Below are 22617 nucleotides of genomic sequence, written 5' to 3'. Positions count from 1 at the left end.
TGCAAAATGGTCCAAAGCATCCGGGTTAGTTCCAACAGAATGGGGTGGGGGAGGGTGTTCAAAAACGGGCGTGCAGTTTAAGAAAAAAAAAAAAAAAAAAAATCCAATCATAGTTCCAGTTAGTATTGACTGACACTTACTTGATGTTTGAGTCTGCAGAAGTGTCTATGAGGGGTTTAGTGAGGGGGCCCAAGATGTGTCCCGGGACCCAGCCCTCCGCAGCTGGTGATTGGCTGTTCGCGGGGCGAAACACCAGGTACATGTTCTGCTGGTTCGTGGCCAGTATCTGCACTGTCTCACCCTGCGTGACACAGATCTCGTTCTCTTTCAGTGCGTTATAGTCCTGAGTCACCATCAAGGAGGACGACGTTCCGTTACAGCCCACACCGTCAAACTGCTGTGGGAAAGACAACACACACGCACACAAAAAAGACATATATGGTTAAAACACTTAATATGTCAACCAAACCTTAATCTTCAGTAGTTAAGAACACTAACGCATCTTTTAAAGGATGCTTAGGTTATGGAGTTGTGTAATGGACAGCACATGCTGAATGTTCAGTGGGTTGTTTCTCAAATGTCAAGGATGACAAGCTTCCCACTGAGGGACAGTACGCTTCTAGACACTGGACAACAGTGCGTGTGTCAGTAATACTGATGAATACTATGGGACTATGGAAACTACATCCCGGATCCTCTGTCAAACACTTTCACTTTAACCTCTATGAGGTGTGAAATGCTATGAATTGTGATTTATATCACTGCGTGAAGGCAACATGAAATAGCATTTGCAGGCCATTTTCTCAATCTAATTTCAAGAATATTTCAAAAGTCTATTTTGACAGTAAGTGGGGGCGTAACATGAGGGCGTGGGGGTGATTTTGTCATTTAAAGTGCGGTCACATTTACCGTTGCTTTGCAATTTTTTGCAATTTCAAGGAATCAATAGCGATTTTATGCAAGGGCAAACAATTTCCACAAGCAGATTGCGCATCAGGTCCAAGATAGTCATGCAAAATTGCAGGGTTTACAACAGAAAGCTGCTTACTTTGAAAGCGACTTCTGTGTGAGCTGTGCTTCGTGCATCACTACACTACTGACTACAGCGAAATTATGCCGAAAAGGTCCATTGCGTTTTCAAACTGTGGGTCGCCGATTGGGAAAAGGTGGGTCGCGCAGTCACTATTGCCTGCAGCTAAATTTACATTTCATGAAAGAGAACTAAAGCCTCCTACCCCACCCCACATTCATGCTTTAAAATTATTTTGGTGGGCCCTGGAATGGACATTTCATGAAAGAGAACTAACGCCTCCTAACCCACCCCACATTCATGCTTTAAAATTATTTTGGTGGGCCTTGGAATGGACATTTCATGAAAGAGAACTAACGCCTCCTACCCCACCCCACATTCATGCTTTAAAATTATTTTGGTGGGTCCTGGAATGGAAAAGTTTGGGAACCCCCAATGTGCCCATGCCATGACCAAGTGTTTTTATAGTTATCGGAATCAGAAATATCAGTTTTTCTCCCACTATTCAGGATAAAATTCCAGGCTGAGTAACCTACTATCTTTTTTTTTTTTTAAACACCAGGGTTATATGATCATTTAATTCCTTTTGAAATCATGGTCAAAAATTGTTTTAACGTTGGCATGTAATGAAAATTCACCCTATTTATTTTCTAAATGCATATTATAGACGTTATTGTGAACAATTCATAAGTGCATGCGTTTCATTTTTAAGAAGACTTTTTGTCCTCGTAAAACTAATCAAAATGTCATAACTGTATCTTCTCTCTGGTTTCTCCAGATCATTTCTTCTGTTTAAACCCGCCCCTGCAAGCTGTTTTTGACAATCCGTTACACTTGGATGTGCGTCACAATACGCAAGAAAAGACCTGTCGCTACTTCCATTTCGACTTGTTTCATTTACACTTTCGACTAGTTGCCTATTGCGATTTAAAAAATCTTTTTAACAACACTTGTGTGCTGATGGGAATGTGTACAATGGAGGTTTCTTTCAGCGGGCAAATGTCCTATCAAGTAAACTGTCAAAATGGCCAATGGACTGTGACGGTCCCTTACCATCATTTTGGAATATGTGACTAATAACAGGCAGGGTAGACGCTCTTGTGTACTCTATGAATCAACTGACATCCAAAAATAGTGGATGAGTCAGGCAAATATTCTTATACAGACACGTAGGGATTTGTGTTTCAACAAATGCAAAGTTTAAAAACATTTGCAAACAGCATCGCAAAGTTGTGTGTTTGGAACGACAGCTCTCGACCTGTGGTTAGAAGCAGAGTTTCTTGTTTGTATGACATGTGGACTTAATAAATCCTTATCTTGAGCCGAATAAGCAAGCTGACATTTAGTACAATCTGTATATTTTATTTAGAATACAAACAAATGCCATTTACGTCTTTTAGTTTGTCAAGAGTTTTAAAGCGTCGTTTTTGAAGAGTGCGAATGTGCTCTACTACGTAAGACCAAGCCTATAATATTGAATCTGGAAATAACTGAGAAAAATTAGAAATTGTCCTCAGATGCCATGTCCATAATTTAAAGCAAAACATCTAGCATTAATTAGATCTCAAACAGATTCATTAAAAGTAGTTATTACTCCACCACCTGTGTGACATTATTAACCAAGGTGGTTGAACGACCAGTTTGCGACAATACGGTTTCTGGAAACAGTCGTGACTAGCTAGTTGATTTCTTCAAAACAGAGCGGGTCGCGTAGGACTGGTTACATTTGGTGCCGTGACCCGGATGGGAGTGAGGTTTTGGTAGGGGAATGTAACGTAGGCCAGTTAGAGCTGTGCGTGTAAACCTCACTCCCCTGGTCTGATAAGGCGCGCTAGCGACTGACGCTAGAGGCTGTGGTCTTTAGCGTCCTTGTTAGCACGCCTGCCTCCCATGCCAGAGACGCCAGTTTGAATCCAGCTCGGAGATTCATGAGCCACTATCAACTATAGCGTGCAGATGTTTAATGTTAGCAGAGGTGCTGTGTCCTCACCCTTTGGTATCTGTCCGAGTCGTGGCACGGACCACCGTTGGAGGTAGATAGCTTTATCGGGGTGGAGCTCCGTCCAGACAGAGAGGGTTTCTCTGCTCCGAGTGACACAGTGGAGCTGGGCCTGCTGTTGGACTGACCCACTCGCCCACTGCTGGAGGAGTTTCGGGTCAGAGATTGAGAGCCGCTGCGCTCCTTCTGATACTCGATGGGTGACTGCAGAGCTGTAGATACAGTAGATAGATGCACCAATGGTTTCAATAGCTCAACATGAGGAGAGTTCAACAACACATTTACGATTCACATGGACATGGCATCTTCTTACCTGACAAGAAGTTGCTCTGTAAGTCTAGTAGATCGTTGATATGCTGAACCCAGACCTGTTTGATGTCCGTGTTTGCCGCTTGCAGGGTAAAACGTTCGGATGACCCACGACACCACAGCACAAACTTACACGGATCGTTTTCAACATGCTCTTCCAGGCCGAGGAGGTTCACCTGCACACACGCACACACACACACACAAGTCAGTTTCACACCTGGCTTCAGCTGCCAAGTTACCAGCGTTGTCATTTTCAGAACTCCCAAATATTAAATCCCAAAGTTTAATTAAGTTTCAACGCAAACGCTTAGCATATGCATACATCCAAACGCACTGTCTTTCAAAGTATACTCCATTCGAAATATATGCAAAACACAAGCGCTCGGCACATGTGCACTACTAAGTTTCATCCTTGTTCAGTGTTTTTTATTATCAATAAAAATGTCTTTTTACTGTAATCTACAGTTGAGGGTATCCATATACTCACGTCAAAGTTATTTTTTGCTCTTCGCTTAGGGGTAAAATTAACTCTAGTGGGAGCGGTGTTTAGGTGAATATGTAATGTTATGGGCTGAAAAGATTTCCATGTCAAAGAAGGCAGAGCAACATACAGAGCAACATACAGAGCAACATACAGAGCAACATACAGAGCAACATACCTATTACATAACAAACCAAAAGTAGTTGGAAGGTGTTTTCCAGTCTTTAGCAATCTGATTTGAACTCCTGAAATGAACTCCAAACAAACTTAATTTAGCCTGATTTAGTTTGAAATGACTTCACACCAGTTTGTCTTCAATTTCTCTTGAAGTATACTGGGTCCTTCAACATAGGATAATTTTATCCAATCCAACTCGCAACAACACTCATGGAAAGAATATGTATTTTTATTTGTTTCTTAATGTATTTGCAGTCCGTGTAATAACTTAATTGAATAATTTTAACGAATTCATCAAGTGCACCATCACACGGAGAGAAAGACAGTACTCTTGAAAAACTAACATGTATAATGAATTATTGAGTAATGAGCATCTTACAATATTTTAAGGGGAATTTGTTATGTCTGTGTATGTGTCACATTGCTAAGCCCATTCATCATTTGCTCATGGAAACATAGGTGAATGAAGATGTAATTATATGGTAATGTATTTGCACTTGCAAGTGTCCAATAAACAACTAATTAGAAAAAACTAATTAGTACAAAAAATGTATACTGCATGTATACTGTGCTGATGATAACATTTGCTTCATAAGCATTGTACGCTTACCCTAGCATACACGTGACGTAATAAACTTTGTTCTTAAAATAACAGTGAACAAACTCCATGACTAACAGTTGTGCAGTTACCTTGATGCTCTTTTTAAACTGGTATCCTGGTATGGACGAGCCTTTGCGTAAGAGCTCGCTGAAGATGACGATCTGTTCAAACAGGAACACCCTGCGCTCTTTACTGCGGGACAGAACGCCAGAATCCTGCTCCGTCACAAAAAACGTCTCCTGCTGCAAGAGCTTTCCCTGACTCGTCAACTTCCCCTGAAACATACAAACTCATCAGTCTGGGATAGTTAAGGTTTCAATGAACTCACTTGTTTTAATATATATTCAAGTGGACATTACCAGATGCCACAAAATGGGGAGGACTGTTAAAATGCTACGTCATCTTACCTGAGCATTCGAATGCGCAAATATTCTCATAACATGAGCCGAGTGGAATGAAAAACTTGATCAACATGATTGATATTCAAAATGGTTAGCAAGCGCTGCTTTGTTTATGGTTTGTATATCTGCAGTCCTAGTTTCAGATTTCCTTTGTGATTGATTAAAATAGACTATTGATCCCTGCTGGTTATTTCCTTTCACGCAGGCGCAGAACACACGTGCTAGTTGACAGACGCCAGTAGTCATTTTGGTGTGTTCAAGCGTGGCTTTTTGGTTCAGACTCAGCCGACGAGAGACGACAACACAGTCAGCTTTCGTCGCCACTACTTCTTTGACATTGGCTTGGTGTCAATTTGGCTTGGTGGCTCTGCTGCTTCTGATTACTTTTAGAAGGAAAAGCTGCCCAAGGATCAGTTTTCTCCATAATAGTTCTGCACGCTCACAAATCCTCTCATTATAACAAACGATGTGTAGACACAATGTAAATAAATGATTCATTGTGTAGCGTAGACTGCTACATTGATTATAACGAAACTTTGTGTCATTATTTTCTCACCCTCACGTAGTTCCAAACCCATTGGACTTTCGTACATCTACGTACCACAAATAAAGATGTTTTAAGTAAACCTGAGAGATTTCTGTCCCCCTTCTGAAAGTCTGTTCCACCAAAACTTTGATGCTTTAAAAAGTCCATAAAGACATTGTAAAAGTGATCCAAATGAATTGAGCAGTTCACTCAAAGGTTTCTAAAGAGTTCACTTTATATGATTAACAGAATTAATTTTGGCATTTAAACACAAACATTAATCAACACACATAGAGTACATAAAATATGATAAATGAAATCTCAACCATACTTGCTTGACCAACAAGAACAAACCTCATTGGTTTTTCTTGCGGAAACTAGTGTTGTTTTTGGCGGCCTGTTTTAATTTTAGTTTTAGTCTAGTCTTTGTGTCAAGCTGTCGTTTTAGTTTTTATTAGTTTTAGTCACGTTCATACTCTTTTTAGTCTAGTCAAGTTTTAGTCGACGAAAACTGATGACATTTTAGTCTAGTTTTAGTCAACGAAAACTGATGACATTTTAGTCTAGTTTTAGTCGACGAAAACTCATGACATTTTAGTCTAGTTTTAGTCAATGAAAATTGTATTTTAGTCTCTTTTTAGTAATGCAATTCTATTTAACCCAGTCAATATAGAATTTCAAAACAAGGTTATCTTATTATAGCCTATTTAGTATATTTAGGGCAGTGACGGTGGCAGTTTTTTTTTACCACCGCGGTAATGGACCAACTACTGGCGGTGGTTGGGGGGTTATTTAAAAAAATAAAAACTCGTTTTATATTTCCACACAAAGACGCCTGATATAGCAGAATAGCCAACCACTCTGTGCTCTGAGGGACACGAGCAGAAAAGAGACCATCGATCTCTTTATGATATCTAATCTTCGTGTTTTCTACTTGATGTAAATTGGTCTGAATAGCGAATTTTATCCTCCACATGGGCAAAATATTTAGGCTATGTTTGAGATTGCGCTGCCAGAGAAAGTGAAACTAAAAATCACCCACGCGTGTGAAACGCGCTTTACAACTAAACTTGACGCGCCCTAGTATAGGAAACACAAACTGTGTAAAAAAGAATTTGACATGCAAGTACAAATGTATGCTATACTTTACCACAGTAAAGAATACGAATATAATAGGCCTAATTAAAAGCGAACCAATGAAGAAACGTGTATAATCCCTTTAGAAAATGGGTGAGACGTGAGTGAAGATTTGGGAAAAGAAACAAGAGATTCCATGCAGGGATGAGTCACGATTTTTGTATATTCGATTAGTTTATTTAATTATAGAATATCGAATAGGTTGTGCGATTATTCTCTAAAATAAAATCTCCATGTTCTGGTGCTGATGCGATGACGCGTTCATGTAACCAGAGACGCTGCCATAACGCACATAACAGCTGTCACAAAGAACAGGCAAAAGTAATGATTATGAATGTGTCAAATATATCAATGATACATTTTAATAGAAAAACTAATGGAATAATATTGTTAAATTCGCTGATAATCGGGTGACCAGATCGCAAAACAGAATTTAAAGCCGACAAAGCTATGGGTTCACGCACAACTCTCTCATTCGTCGTGACGTTATAACATTTCGTCTCGTCTCGTTTTGGTCAACGAAAATGAGGAGACATTTTAGCATAGTTTTTATTTTGTAAGCCACATTTAGTCTCGTTTTTATTCGTCAACGATAATGCATCATACATGTATTTTAGTCATCGTCACATGACCATGCATTTACGTCTCGTCTCGTCTCGTTTTCGTCAGGTGAAAACGGTTCGTTGACGACAATATTTCGTCATAATTTTCGTTGACGAAAGCAACACTAGCGGAAACTCAAACATGCATGTTATGAGCAAGCATGGTTGAGCTTCCATTTACCATATTTGATGAGCTCTATGTATGTGCCAAATCTTGACAATCAAACTTCTCAGGTTTCATTCAAATATCTTCATTTGTTTTTTAAAGATGAACGAAAGTCTTATGGTTAGGAACAACATGACGGTGAGCAATTGATGACAGAAGAACACCCATTAATCACAGTAAAATAACTGTAAGCTTGGACAATGTCTTTCAGAAAACTGTTGTTTGATGAAATTTAAGAATGAGTAAAGTGAAGCTGTTATCAGAATACCTCATATCCCTGCAGTCTTCCCAGATTCATCATGTCATTGCACAGCTTGGGCACCTGGGACATCAGGTCTACTGCTTTCTGTTACAGAGAAAACCAACAAAAACCTGTATGACCATTGGGCTTGAATATAAACTGCTTCAGCTTTATGAATTTAAAAAAAAAGGCAAGTAATCACTTTAGCTTCATTCTAACCTCTATATCCTGACAATCCAATCCCGCCTTGATGCTGTACTTCAAGAAGTCCTTAAGCAATAAAATAAATTATATACATTAATAAAACTTTATTAGTGATATCAATCGCAGCATCAAATATTTATTTTCTATTGTACCTTTAATAAAAGTTGGTATTTAGTAATTCTCTGAATGGGTTTAATGAGAAAATCACTGATGCCCAGTCTCGAGTTGACGTCTTGCTGAATCCCCTGTGAGCCAAAAGAGACACAAGAATATAAACTTGTAATGATTAATTGTTTATTTTTTTTTTTTTTTTTAGAAGCAATTGTACAGAGTGCTGCAGAAACTAGTCCGAAAACCTGGAAACAAAATGGCATTTTTTGAACTTCTGGATGCATCATCTCAAAGTCAGTGAGTTTTTGGAATGTTTTTTGGTAAATGCTTGATATAAGGTCTGTGGTTGACACCAATTTACATTTCATGTTTCTGTGTCTTGAAAAAGGCGGTTGCAAAGAATTGGCTGAATGGGACTACAGAGGTTTTCAGGGACATTAAATATCATCAAGCCGAAAAAGAAAATTCATCTACTCACTAGTCCGCTTTTACAGCCTCATTGTGTTTGTACTCATGCTCTTTTTCTAACTCAAATTGTACATTTTGGAAGCTTAGTGTTGATGAGACGTTGAAGTCACACGGCCGTGGTTTCGTTTGTTTATAGCCTGACTTTAGCTTTTTATTTTTGCCGATTGTATGAAGGCTTCAAAATTCAAAGTTGTTCATTCGTGAAAATTATCATAAACTTATTTTTTATTAATGCCAAAATGTATAGAAGATATTTCATTATGAATAAAATATAGTCCCATTCGTTGACAACCATATAAGCATTCACCACGCTATCTAGATAATCAGCTTGCTTACGATTCTGGAATTTCATTCAAATACAGGCTATTTTCTCTGTGTATAGAACATACAAAATGCTTCAAATACTTATTTATATTTGTAAATATGCACTACTTTAATGACAAGACAAGGTGATGTAGCTGTTGTGGAGAAAGCTAATGAAGAATACCAGTCATAGTTCTCCATTCCACCATGTTTAAAGTTTATGGCCCACCCAATTCTGAAACTCTGGTAACAAAATTATCTCCAAGTTTCCCAGAAGTAAATATCACACGCGAGGGTGTTCATGTCCAATTTATGACCATGGGCGTTTTCACACCTGTAGATCATTTGCTTTGTTTCAAAACAATAATTAAAATTGTTACAATGTTGCAATTTCTTCTTGGTTGAGTTAATACGAGTCAAGTGCGAGTAAACTCTCTGATTGTGGCTTTCTTTGTAGCTGTCATTATAATTTTAGCAAGAATCAAGGCTTTGTCTGTATTTTTAAGTGTTTTGGACAGTTCTGAAATATGATTCATTTTGAGAGGCATTAGCAAAACAAACACTGCTGCTTTTCATGCAACGTACTGTACATAATTACCCATCATATAAAATGATACAGCCTGGTTCTCTGGATCTGAGTGCAATTGCCATGTTCATGAGAAAATGCACCAGGTTCCAAAACAAACGCTCCAAAGGTGAGAAAACGCCATAAAACTGGTATTTACAATAATTCTGATAGCATGTGAAGACAGCATAACTTTTGGGTTGGTCTATAAACAGGGCCGGCCCTGACCAATTTGCTGCCCTAGGCAAGATTTTACCTGGCGCCCCATGCATCACAGCCCATTTCACCCTGTCATTGTGTTCATGATTTAGCATGATTTAGCATATATATATATATATTAGGGTGCATCAAATTTGAATGGGAAATTTTAATTTCAAAATATCAATTTGGCTGGCATTGCATTTTGTTCCAATTAACATAAAAATGACTTTTGCAAAGTTTTGAGGGATTCCATTGAGATTTAGGGGTGCCACCTAACACATGAACTTTGGCGAAATTTCGTAAAATGTGCAATTTTTTGTCTAATTGCCAAAAGGTTGACCTGGAAATGTTGAGTACAGTGAACTTTTATACAGTAACATGTTCTATAGGGTTATCAAAGTAAAAGTTGTTTGTTTGAACCCTTTGGGCAACTTGGGCATTTCTCAGAATTCAACTTTCAAGATTGTCCATTCATTTGTCCTATAGACAAAATGAATGGAGGTCAAAGGGACATGTTCATGTGGCCTTACCCTGTTAATTTACTGTAACAACTACAATGCTACTCTCAATACACATGAGACATCTACAGTGGGGAGAACAAGTATTTGATACACTGCAGATTTTTCAGGTTTTCCCACTTACAAAGCATGTAGAAGTCTTTAATTTTGATCTCTAAAGTTGACTCTACAAACTGTGAGTGACAGAATCTAAAACAGAAATCCAGAAAATCACATTGTATGATTTTTAAGTAATTAATTTGCATTTTATTGCATGACATACGTATTTGATACATCAGAAAAGCAGAACTTTGGTACAGAAACCTGTTTGCAATTACAGAGATCATACGTTTTCCTGTAGTTCTTGACCAGGTTTGCACACACTGCAGGAATTCTGGCCCACTCCTCCATACAGACCTTTCTCCAGATCCTTCAGGTTTCGAGGCTGTCGCTGGGCAATATGGACTTTCAGCTCCCTCAGAAGATTTTCTATTGGGTTCAGGTCTGGAGACTGGCTAGGCCACTCCAGGAACTTAAGATGCTTCTTACGGAGCTACTTCATTAGTTGCCCTGGCTGTGTGTTTCGGGTCTCTGTCATGCTGGAAGACCCAGCCACGACCCATCTTCAATGCTCTTACTGAGGGAAGGAGGTTGTTGGCCAAGATCTTGCGATACATGGCCCCATCCATCCTCCCCTCAATACGGTACAGTCATCCTGTCCCCTTTGCAGAAAAGCATCCCCAAAGAATGATGTTTCCACCTCCATGCTTCACGGTTGGGATGGTGTTTTTGGAGTTGTACTCATCCTTCTTGTGGAGTGGAGTTTAGAGCAAAAAGCTCTATTTTTGTCTCATCAGACCACATGACCTTCTCCCATTCCTCTTCTGGATCATCCAGATGGTCATTGGCGAACTTCAGACGGCCCTGGACATGCTTCGGCTTGAGCAGGGGGACCTTGCGTGCGCTGCAGGATTTTAATCCATGACGGCGTAGTGTGTTATAATGGTTTTCTTTGAGACTGTGGTCCCAGCTCTCTTCAGGTCATTGACCAGGTCCTGCCGTGTAGTTCTGGGCTGACGCCTCACCTTCCTCATGATCATTGATGCCCCACGAGGTGAGATCTTGCATGGTGCCCCAGACCGAGGGAGATTGACCGTCATCTTGAACTTCTTCCATTTTCTAATAATTGCACCAACAGTTGTTGCTTTCTCACCAAGCTGCTTGCCTATTGTCCTGTAGCGCATCCCAGCCTTGTGCAGGTCTACAATTTTATCCCTTATGTCCTTACACAGCTCTCTGGTCTTGGCCATTGTGGAGAGGTTGGAGTCTGTTTGATTGAGCGTGTGGACGGGTGTCTTTTATACAGGTTCTGAATTTTTGTTTTAGATTCCGTCTCTCACAGTTAAAATGTACCTATGATAAAAATTACAGACCTCTACATGCTTTGTAAGTGGGAAAACCTGCAAAATCGGCAGTGTATCAAATACTTGTTCTCCCCACTGTATACTCTGAATATGACAGTGTCCACTCTAGAATACTGTTGATGTTCAGTTTAATAGCTTAGCTAACATAGATAGCAAACTGGTTAGCAAACTGTTGCTAGCTAACGTTAGCTAGATGTAATGAGCACCAAATACCTATAAATATGACTTAAATGACTTATAATAAATAAGTATACAAAGACACAATTACAGATATGATAGTAATTATGTAATAATACATACCCAACACAGAAAGATCACCTCAAACAGAAAGATCATCTCAGTTTTCTTGAGCTGTAGTATTGTTTACCTCAGATCTCCATTGTGACCATTGAGCACTGTTAAGCACTTTATCCAACAAAAACAGATGTGCGGTGGCACCCCTAAATCATCATGTACTGGACAAATATTTTGCATGTGTTGTTTCTACATATATTGGAACATTTTTAGCACCCAGCCATATCAAAATTCAAGAATTGTGTTTTTTGATGCACCCTAATATATATATATATATATATATATATATATATATATATATATATATATATATATATATATATATATATATATATATATATATACACACACACACACACACACATTACAGCAGAACTGTTTCCAACACTCATAATAAATCATCATATTAGAATGATTTCTAAAGGATCATGTGATAGACCGGATGTCACATGTGACACTGCAGAATGGAGTAATGACGCTGAAAATTCAGCTTTGCATCACAGAAATGATATTTTAAAGTATAATAAATTGAAAACAATATTACATTTTTTTCTGTATTTTTGATCAAATAAATGCAGGCTTGATGAGCAGAAGAAACTTCTTTCAAAAACATTAAAAATAGTAATGTTTTTTCTAAACTTTTGGCCTGTAGGCCGACTGTATCCCCCCAAAACTGCACAACTGTAGAGTAAAACATTAATAAAAAAGTGATAATAAAAAATGCGTCTTAAAACTGACATGATTGTTACAAAATCACAGTCTGGGGACTCAGAACTCAGAACAACTGCTAACATTAAGTTTAAGGTAAAAATAACTGCCATGAAATTATAGTATCTTACTCCTATGCAATAAATTGTTCATTCACTACATCACTTTACCTCTGTCTTTATCCTCTTCTCTTCTTTTTGGCACTGTATCTATCGCAGAATATGCTCATTTATAATGTGTCATGTAAATTCGGCCTTCCGTCACAATCAGGAAACTTTCACCGTGTCTAGAACTGGCGCGAGCTGCCAGGCCCGTTTCTACGAGCTGTGTGTTAAAAGCAATGCAGTCTACATTGGATGCGGCGTCGCGCACGCTACACAACGAATTACCAACAACTGATCGCGCGCGCGCTCTGTTTCTGACGCACTTCAAGACTTTTTTTTTTTTTTTTTTGCTTTATTTGGCAGTATTTCGAATTAATCGTTTTAAAATAGTAGCCTATTATAAAAAAAATGTAAAAAAAAAAAAAAAAATCACTCGTTCACTCATTCTGGCGCCCCTATGGATGGGTGGCGCCCTTAGCATTTGCCTATACCGCCTATGCCACGGGCCGGCCCTGTCTATAAAAATATGCCATCCCTGCTGCACTCTATTGCAGTAAAGCGTGTCTTACCTCAAAGTATGAATCGTATTCTGCAACGATGAATTCAGATTTGGGTTTGTTCTGGCAGTAAACCACATACATGTGCAGCCTTCTCTCCTACACACACACACAGAAACAAGAAAAACACTTCATGAGCACATATAACCTTTATGACCTCATAGAGCATCAGACCTGATGTCAGTCACATACTTACATGTTTACTGAACAGCTCAGGCAGTTTTTCTTGATCTTCAAGACATTTTTCCAGTTCACCAACAAAAAAACTTCAAACAGCAATATTAACATAGAATTAGTTTCATTTCAGTAATTTTCCAATAAGAGGAGCTTATGCGAGACACTTACTCTTTGTGCCAGTCGTAGATTTGGTGAATGTTTCCAAAGACGATCTTATCTTTTCCTTTCATATGATCAGGAATTCCTTTCTCCTCTATTCTCTTCATAAACCCCTTCAGAAAAGCATTTCATATACATATGAGTCACCACCCAAAACACACAAAGTTGATAAAAGCAACAGTAATTCACATGTCAGCGGTTGTAAATTATGATAAATGAACACTGTGATGATTCACATCCAATCAAGTAAATACTGAAACACTGATGATGTAATGAAAATGCAAATGAGAAATAAGGAATATGCAAATGGTTTTTGATATGTTCAGACAGACAGAACAAAGTCAAATGAAGAAGGATAAACGACACTAGAGTGCTTTAAGATTATATTTTCATGCTAAAGCCAAAGTATACCTTTAGTCACAGCACTGTGTTATTACGGTGTGTTATACTGTGATGTTCTTACCTCAACCACGATACCCAAATCTTTCACGTAGTCTTTTTCTGTCTGGATTAATTCATTCAGAACAAACCTACAACAGAAAACAAAAAACAAAAAAACATAAAATAGTTATTAAAGATTTTTGAACAATAACAAAACAACTCATCTAAAAAATGTGTGTCAGGTAAAGGCACATCACACTTCCCCCTTTTGAGGGTGTTACAAAACAATAGAAAAAATTTTGAATAAAAAGATCAAATGCTTACAACGGATTAACTTCCCATAAATGCCATGGATCTTTAATGAGAGCCTTATCATTCAGAGAGATGCTTTCTCAATACTTCCTGCTACACTGAACCCAGCTCTCGTGGCTCTAAAAGACTCAACTGCCTTAGATGTAACCAGAGTTTTTGCCCCATTAAAACCACTAACATTAGTTACAGTAGGGAATTTTTATTTTTTTTGCACTGGTGATTAATTGACTGACTGACTGACTTATTCATATGTTTGTTTCATGATGGAACTTACCGAACATACAAAACAATGCTGTGTTCTGAGCTAAATGCGCTCGTTGTACAGGTGTGTGCTTAGCTACATAATGCTATTTTGACCAGCTAAGAGTTTATAAAATGATTAAAGGAGTCAAAACAGCGTCAGGAATTCCTCCGTCAAATGAAGATCAGACGCGGTTCTGATGTCTGAACCGAACTGTGATGGGCAACATCACGACTTATGATGAGAATAAACAGGTATGCTTGAGCACTCTGTCCTTTTCTTGTGACATCATGTCCCGTTTTTAGTTTGTTTACATGTCTGTGGTCCGTGTTGCATTCATATTTCATTCGAACCGCACCAGAGATCGTTTGGAAGCGAACAGAAACCCAACTTTTCAGCGTTCTCGGTCCTCTTGTTTGGTGCGCACTAGGATTCATTTTAATCGAACCAAACATGCCAAGTGTGAATACACCCTTAATAATTAACAAGATTAATTTTTCCCTACAAAAGCATTTTAAAACATGTAAAATGCAATGCCAGGAGTTCTGTGCAGACTTTAGGGGTTAACCCTGGGTCATTAAAAAAAAAAACATGTAAATGGGGTTATCGTGCTTCACATTTTACACTGCTCATAATTTACCCGGGGTTAACAATCAGTACTGGGTATTCATAAACTGCCTTTTCACACTACATTCCTAAACTCGGGGTTAATGTTCTTATTTGCATATTTGCTGTTTCATTATCATTGATTGGATGAACGCTGCATGGGACCTGTTTTAAAGGCTCTGGCATTGTGCATCCTCATATGATATATTGCCAACTGTATGTATTATCAAGTTTATCCTGAATTGAATGAAATACAATAGTCAACATTTGAAGTGGATAAAACAAGTTCATCAAAGTTGTCCTAAGACAAGAACTGGCATTGCTCAAAATTCATGTATCACTTTTGATCCACTTCAAATGTTGACTACTATAGTAAGAATGCAACGGCCTCTTCCTCACTCCAATTTTATGTCACCATATGACATTTATCCCCTCAAACGCTGAAACTACCGTTTATTCAATGACAGTCCAAAGCACATGAATATGAGGCACGTGATTGGCTGCCGGTTGCTAAGCATCGTGACATTCTAATACCACTTCATTTCACTCTCTACATGTTTGGCACCACAATAACAGCACAAAAGTGGTATTCAGCAGCTCCAGAGCAGGGTTAGGGCTAATCCCACTTCTAAATGACAAGTGTAAAAAGTACCAGAGGTTAAAAAGAGGGGTTTAGAACGACAATAATCTTGGGTTAAGCGCAGTGTGAAAAGCCCTTTTGAGTAAGAACACATGAGTTATATAATGGCTTAAAGCCAATCTGGGAGCCCAACTATATAAATAAAAAAAAAAGAATGAAAAGAAATATTTAAAATAAATAAATAAAGGGGGATTTTTACATTACATTAGCAGCAGGAACTAGACCCTACAAACACACTGTGACCTGGAATCAGACCTGTACTGTTTTGTGGATTTACTCCAAGAACAACCCAAGAGTGTAGAGCGTGTGTCTCTTACATTCGTCCACGCAGTGCTTTGGCTTTCTGCTCCAGCTCAGGGTTTCTGGGTGGCAAGGGGCTTTGCTCCGCTGGGTTCACGGAGCTGAATCCTGGGTATGATCCTGGCTCCAGCGTCTACAGACAAACACAATTACAAGAGACTCCAGTCAGTTTGACAGTCTGTATATGGAAATGCCAGGCCTGATGTGGGAGAACAAACACAGCAATTGAACGGTTTATGTGTGACACGGCCCTAAACTTCATCACCATCAGAGCTGCTCAAGAGATTCAGAGCGAAGAAAAGGAGCACTCCGGCCCACAGAGTGAGCCATGATATCCAGCACTTTGGCAAGTCTGGAAGGCTTTTATTACTTCATTACCATAAAAAAGCCACTCATGCCAGCCTTCTACTTTTCTGCCGCTGCCTCAGAAGACGCAGTAGTTCAGCGCGTAGTTTATATATATACATTTTTTTTAACATTGAGTATTTGAACATTAATGGATTGGCTTCATTCACTTACATAGTGAATGCCTCGTTAAAATACAGATTTTATCTGCTTTAAAAGAAAAAGAGGAACAAGTTGAAATACATTTTTGCAGTAAATCACCAAGATGCAACAAATGCTGTCGATTGAGCTTAACTTTACAGAACTAGGAATATTCCCTGATAAAAATAACTAAAAACATACAGGTGTGGAAAAACAATATAATCTAATAATCTCATAGCCTAACATGTGACCCAATCAAACCCTAATGTGATTTCTCTGTACATCCGTTTCAGAATCCATCGGAAAGTAGGGACATTTTATACATACAGCAGCTTTAAAGGGAACTGAATCTTTGAGTAGATCAAACTGATGTCCAATGACAGAAACATGCTCTTAAACACAATGACAGCACGACACAGCACATTAGCATGTTAACAACCAAACCAAATGAGGTCAAGTGCAGGAGTGCAGAGATATTAAAACAATACACAGAGCCACACAAACCAAAAGACACATTTCAGCACATTCACGTCTTACTGGTGCACGTGAGACTAATGCAGATGATCTCAGTATGCTCAAGAGTTAGTGATTGTCTTAGAGCAAGAGAAAACAGAAAGGAAAAGAGGAAAACCAGGAGGTTAGCGGATCGAATCATCCTGCTTGTGCCAGGATGGGTTCAGTGGCACACTTACCATCTTAGTTTTGACCAGTTTTTCTATAGCACTGACAAGCTCAGCAGCGCTGGGGACATCAGCCGAGCTCTGCCGTGAAGCCATCAGCACAGAAGACTACATGACAGCAGGAGGACAGGAGGACAGGAGGAGAGAGACATTAGCAGGAGGAAACAACACAAGCAGAACAGGAGAGGGAGCGCTCGGGATAGCCAGTTTATCAAGCTTTGCTTTGGGGAGAAGAGAAGCAAAGGCCGTGCCAATCTCACACCCGAACATGCCAAACATTTCACCTCCAAGTCAAAAGGAAAAACAAAATATTAGATTTTGCTTTAAGAAAACGGGGCCTACTTTTATGACCATTGAAATTGTTCCATGGTGACATTATGTTCAGGACAATTAATAGTTTCTCCCCAAATGCTCATTGATGTAACAGGTAAAAAGATGTATGTATATCATTTGAATATCATGATTTATTGATACACTACTGTTCAAAAGTTTGGGGTCTGTAAGATTGTTTTTATGTTCAGCAAGGATTCATTTATTTGATCAAAGATACAGTAAATACAGTAGTATTTTGATATTTTCTTACAATTTAAATTAATTGTTTTCTATTGCAATATATTTTAAACTGTAATTTATTCCTGTGATCAAAGCTGAATTTTCAGCATCATTACTCCAGTCTTCAGTGTCACATGATCCTTCAGAAATCATTCTGATTTGCTGATTTGATGCCCAGGAAACATTTCTTGTTACTATTTTATTATATTATTCCTTACTATTACTGTTGAAACCAATTTTGCTGCTTAATATTTTTTTGTGTATTCTTTGAAGAATACAAAGTTCAAAAGAACAGCATTTATTTGAAATAAATAATCTTAAATGTCTTTACGGTCACTTTTGTAAGATTTAATGCAAACGTTCTGAATAAAAATGATGATTTCTTTAAAAAAATACAAATAAAATAAAATACTGACCCCAAAACTTAAAGTTAAAAACTTAAAGTAATGGATTATAGTCCAGATAATTTAAAGGGGGGGTGAATTACTGTTTCATGCATACTGAGTTTTTTACACTGTTAAAGAGTTGGATTCCCATGCTAAACATGGTCAAAGTTTCAAAAGTTAAGTTGTACGTTTGAAGGAGTATTTCTGTTCCAAAAATTGTCCTTCCGGTTTGTCACAAGTTTCGGAAAGTTTTTTTCGAGTATGGCTCTGTCTTACGTAAGAGAGGGCGGAATTTCCTTATATGGGTCCTAAGGGCACTTCTCCGGTAAGATCGCGGGCGCGCGCGCACTCGTAAAACAGAGCAAGAGAGCGAAAGCAGTTCGCCATCAAAGCGCCCTGCTCGGCTTTTGGGAAGTCAGTGTCACCAAAGAAGTGTGTTTTTGGTTGCCAGGGCAAGACAACCCTGCACAGATTCCCAAAGAACCCAGTGTTAAGGAACCCGTGGATGGAGTTTGTTTTCCTGAGCATAAACGGAGTTGTGTAAGACAATTGTTCCCTGCATTTCGACGATGATTGTTTTATAAACAAAGCCCAGATCGTCTAATGCTTAAGGATCGAGCAGTCACAATGATAAAGGTTCGCGGTTGTGCGTTGGAACGGTGAGTAAAACTGTTGAACAAATGTCTCTGTGTGTTGTTAGCTCGGCGCGTTAGCACAGCTTTAGCTTCGCCCACACGGCCCGCCCCCAGCCGCTCGCTTTTTTCCGGAAAGACTCGGTACAGCCAATCTTTCAATTAAAAATATAATAAAACAAAAGACTTTTTGGAGATATGAAGGATGCAATACTACTCTATAGGTACTCAAGATTAACAGGAGATTGAGTGAAAATGAGCATTTCACCCCCCTTTAATAATAATAATAATGGTGATGATAATAATAGTGCTTAATTGTTATAATACTCAATGTTACAATGAATAATAATAATGTCTTCAGTTTCTTTATGATTTTTTTTATTTTTTTTTTGGTTTTAGGGGATAAAGGCATGAACATGTTATTTGTGAGATTCACCCTGTCCGCCAGCTTTGGGTCGTAAACACATTACCACTGCAGTCCCAAGGCACAGCGTGTAAAACAGCCACAGTTGACTGGAACAGTAAAAGTTACACAATTTAAGCTTCATTGAAACAATTGGGTGGATTTGTGGTTAGTTGACTGAGACAGGGAGCCTCCACCCGAGCAGTTATGGGCGATGTTCACATCAGGGAGGGAAAACTGTGTCAGTAAAGCCACTGTGTGTGTGTGTGTGTGTGTGTGTGTGAGAATATGGAGGAGGCAGGTGGAGATAGTTATGAACACATGATGAGTGACACAGTATTTAATGAATCTACCTAAAGGGTTAAAGGGTTAAAGGGCTAGTTCACACAAAAATAAATCACCCTCATGTCGTTCCAAACATGTAAGACTTTCATTCATCTTCGGAACACAAATGAAGATCTTTATAATGGAATCTGAAAGATTTCTATCCTTCCATTGACAGCTATGCAACTACCACTTTGACGCTTCAAAAAGTTCATAAAGAGATTGTAAGATTAAAACATATGAATTGAGCGGTTTAGTCCATATTTTCTGAAGAGACTCGATTGCTTTAATTGAGCCTTTTATTCACATAGAAACATTCATCAACTCACACATCAGTTGTGGTAAATGGAAGCTCACATGGGAGAACCAATGAGGTTCATTCTCGTGTTACGCAGCACGTTGTTCAGCAAGAACCAATGAGGTTCATTCTCGTGTTACGCAGCACGTTTGAGCTTCAGCAAGAACCAATGAGGTTCATTCTCGGGTTACGCATCATGTTTGAGCTTCAGCAAGAACCAATGAGGTTCATTCTCGTGTTACGCAGTACGTTTGAGCTTCTGCAAGAACCAATGAGGTTCATTCTCGTGTTACGCAGTACGTTTGAGCTTCTGCAAGAACCAATGAGGTTCATTCTCGTGTTACGCAGTACGTTTGAGCTTCTGCAAGAACCAATGAGGTTCATTCTCGTGTTACGCAGTACGTTTGAGCTTCTTCAAGAACCAATGAGGTTCATTCTCGTGTTATGCAGCACGTTTGAGCTTCAGCAAGAACCAATGAGGTTCATTCTCGGGTTACGCATCATGTTTGAGCTTCAGCAAGAACCAATGAGGTTCATTCTCGTGTTACGCAGTACGTTTGAGCTTCTGCAAGAACCAATGAGGTTCATTCTCGTGTTACGCAGTACGTTTGAGCTTCTGCAAGAACCAATGAGGTTCATTCTCGTGTTACACAGCACGTTTGAGCTTCTGCAAGAACCAATGAGGTTCATTCTCGTGTTACGCAGTACGTTTGAGCTTCTGCAAGAACCAATGAGGTTCATTCTCGTGTTACGCAGTACGTTTGAGCTTCAGCAAGAACCAATGAGGTTCATTCTCGTGTTACGCAGCACGTTTGAGCTTCAGCAAGAACCAATGAGGTTCATTCTCGTGTTACGCAGTACGTTTGAGCTTCTGCAAGAACCAATGAGGTTCATTCTCGTGTTACACAGCACGTTTGAGCTTCTGCAAGAACCAATGAGGTTCATTCTCGTGTTACGCAGTACGTTTGAGCTTCTGCAAGAACCAATGAGGTTCATTCTCGTGTTACGCAGTACGTTTGAGCTTCTGCAAGAACCAATGAGGTTCATTCTCGTGTTACGCAGTACGTTTAAGCTTCTTCAAGAACCAATGAGGTTCATTCTCGTGTTACGCAGCACGTTTGAGCTTCAGCAAGAACCAATGAGGTTCATTCTCGGGTTACGCATCATGTTTGAGCTTCAGCAAGAACCAATGAGGTTCATTCTCGTGTTACGCAGTACGTTTGAGCTTCTGCAAGAACCAATGAGGTTCATTCTCGTGTTACGCAGTACGTTTGAGCTTCTGCAAGAACCAATGAGGTTCATTCTCGGGTTACGCATCATGTTTGAGCTTTAGCAAGAACCAATGAGGTTCATTCTCGTGTTACGCAGTACGTTTGAGCTTCTGCAAGAACCAATGAGGTTCATTCTCGTGTTACGCAGTACGTTTGAGCTTCTGCAAGAACCAATGAGGTTCACTCTCGTGTTACGCAGTACGTTTGAGCTTCAGCAAGAACCAATGTGAATAAAAGCCTAAATTCAATCTGTTCATCATATAAAGTGATCGAGTCTCTTCAGAAAATTTGGATTAAACCCCCTAAATTCACATGGATTAGTTTTACAATCTCTTTTCTGATCTGAACTTTTTAAAGTATCAGTGGTCGTTCGTTTGGACTGTCAAATGAGGGCCAGAAATCACTGAGATTTCATGTAAAATATCCTCATATCCTCACGTGTTTTGAAGGCAAACAAAAGTCTTAAGGATTTGGAAGTCACGAGGGTGAGTAATTGATGACTGTTTTTTTTTTTTTTTTTTGTGAACTAACCCTTTAATAACCTATGACATCACTCTCTCAAAGCTCCTCCCCCTCTTTACTGTCAGTGTACCTTCTCTTCCTGAGCAGAGGGGTCTTTGATGATCTCCATTGGAGGAGGGAGGGGAGTGTGCGACTCGTCCTCTGGCTCTTCCTCCCCTCCACTGTGCATTCCTGATGAAGATTTGGAGAGTGTTCCCTCTTCTTTACGCACTCTCTGAAAACACAAGAACAAGTCATTAAGCAAATTCATAGTGCATGTTAAAAGTTCTCAGACACCTCAGTTAAATTCTGTGTATCAAAGAATTGTGGTTAAATGTATTTAATGTGCAATTGTAGTGTACTTAAAATCTTAAAAGTATATTTAAAAAAAAAACCTTGCATAATATTAATGGAATATTATTTTATTTAAGGCATGTTATTTTATATTACATTAATAGCTAATATATTTGAAATGTACAACTTCATTATCACGAATGTGTAATTACAAATATATTTAAGTAGATGGCATAAGTTTAAACAGAAATGAAAGGATATTTTAATTGACCATAAATGCTTGTCAGTTTATTCGGCATACACTTTGACCATATTTTAAAGATAACAGAAGTAATTAAATGGCATATAAAGATGTACTTTAAGTCCTATTATGTGGACCAAAAAATGAATTGTAAATAACATGCAATTAAGTGCTCGAAACATTACATTCAGTTCACACTTAAGTATATTCTGTTAAAGCATATTATTTCAGTAATACATACAAAAAAAAGGTACTTTTAAACAATCAAATGGTCAGCCATTTACAGAAATGTCTTTGATTGTCAAAGAGTATAAAGTGGCTTATTTACTACAGTAGTAATATATGTAACTTGCTAGAACAATTGTCAGACATGAATAATACATCAAACTGTACAAATTGAGGAGATCTGTGCAGTAAGTGACGAATAATCCCAATATAAAACCTCCAAGACCATGTGTTGTGGCACAGAGTTTGGCATAGGTACGCACCCCTTAAAATATAGCTTATAGAACCATCATTGATAGTTGTTACTTTACAGTTTGAACACTGGTGTCATATTACGGAAATTTTATTTAAAAAAATAAAAAATTAACAACACAAGACAATGAATTGCAGTGAAATTATCAC

The 22617-nt window shown here is 38.7% G+C and overlaps 1 protein-coding gene across 5 annotated transcripts in view; it reads right to left on the bottom strand.

The window, feature by feature from the left end:
* Positions 1 to 22617, bottom strand: part of kalrna (kalirin RhoGEF kinase a) — a gene marked incomplete at its 5' end in the record, with an annotated part of 258906 nt that overhangs the window by 17926 nt on the left and 218363 nt on the right. For 2 of the 5 annotated variants that reach the window (XM_081368578.1, XM_081368580.1), the window contains 14 exons: positions 141 to 397; positions 3021 to 3241; positions 3343 to 3514; positions 4687 to 4872; positions 7698 to 7775; positions 7890 to 7940; positions 8027 to 8119; positions 13119 to 13205; positions 13303 to 13372; positions 13452 to 13555; positions 13906 to 13972; positions 15940 to 16055; positions 17101 to 17196; positions 21547 to 21690. In XM_081368578.1, coding sequence (XP_081224704.1) covers positions 141 to 397; positions 3021 to 3241; positions 3343 to 3514; positions 4687 to 4872; positions 7698 to 7775; positions 7890 to 7940; positions 8027 to 8119; positions 13119 to 13205; positions 13303 to 13372; positions 13452 to 13555; positions 13906 to 13972; positions 15940 to 16055; positions 17101 to 17196; positions 21547 to 21690 — 1742 coding nt within the window. The remainder of the gene's footprint in view (positions 1 to 140; positions 398 to 3020; positions 3242 to 3342; positions 3515 to 4686; positions 4873 to 7697; positions 7776 to 7889; positions 7941 to 8026; positions 8120 to 13118; positions 13206 to 13302; positions 13373 to 13451; positions 13556 to 13905; positions 13973 to 15939; positions 16056 to 17100; positions 17197 to 21546; positions 21691 to 22617) is intronic. The other 3 variants (XM_081368579.1, XM_081368581.1, XM_081368582.1) reach the window with 3 other exon arrangements.

The sequence above is a fragment of the Scardinius erythrophthalmus genome (assembly GCF_964197995.2).
Source record: "Scardinius erythrophthalmus genome assembly, chromosome: 6".
Classification (NCBI taxonomy): Eukaryota; Metazoa; Chordata; class Actinopteri; order Cypriniformes; family Leuciscidae; genus Scardinius; species Scardinius erythrophthalmus.
This window is presented reverse-complemented; position numbering and strand designations above follow the sequence as displayed.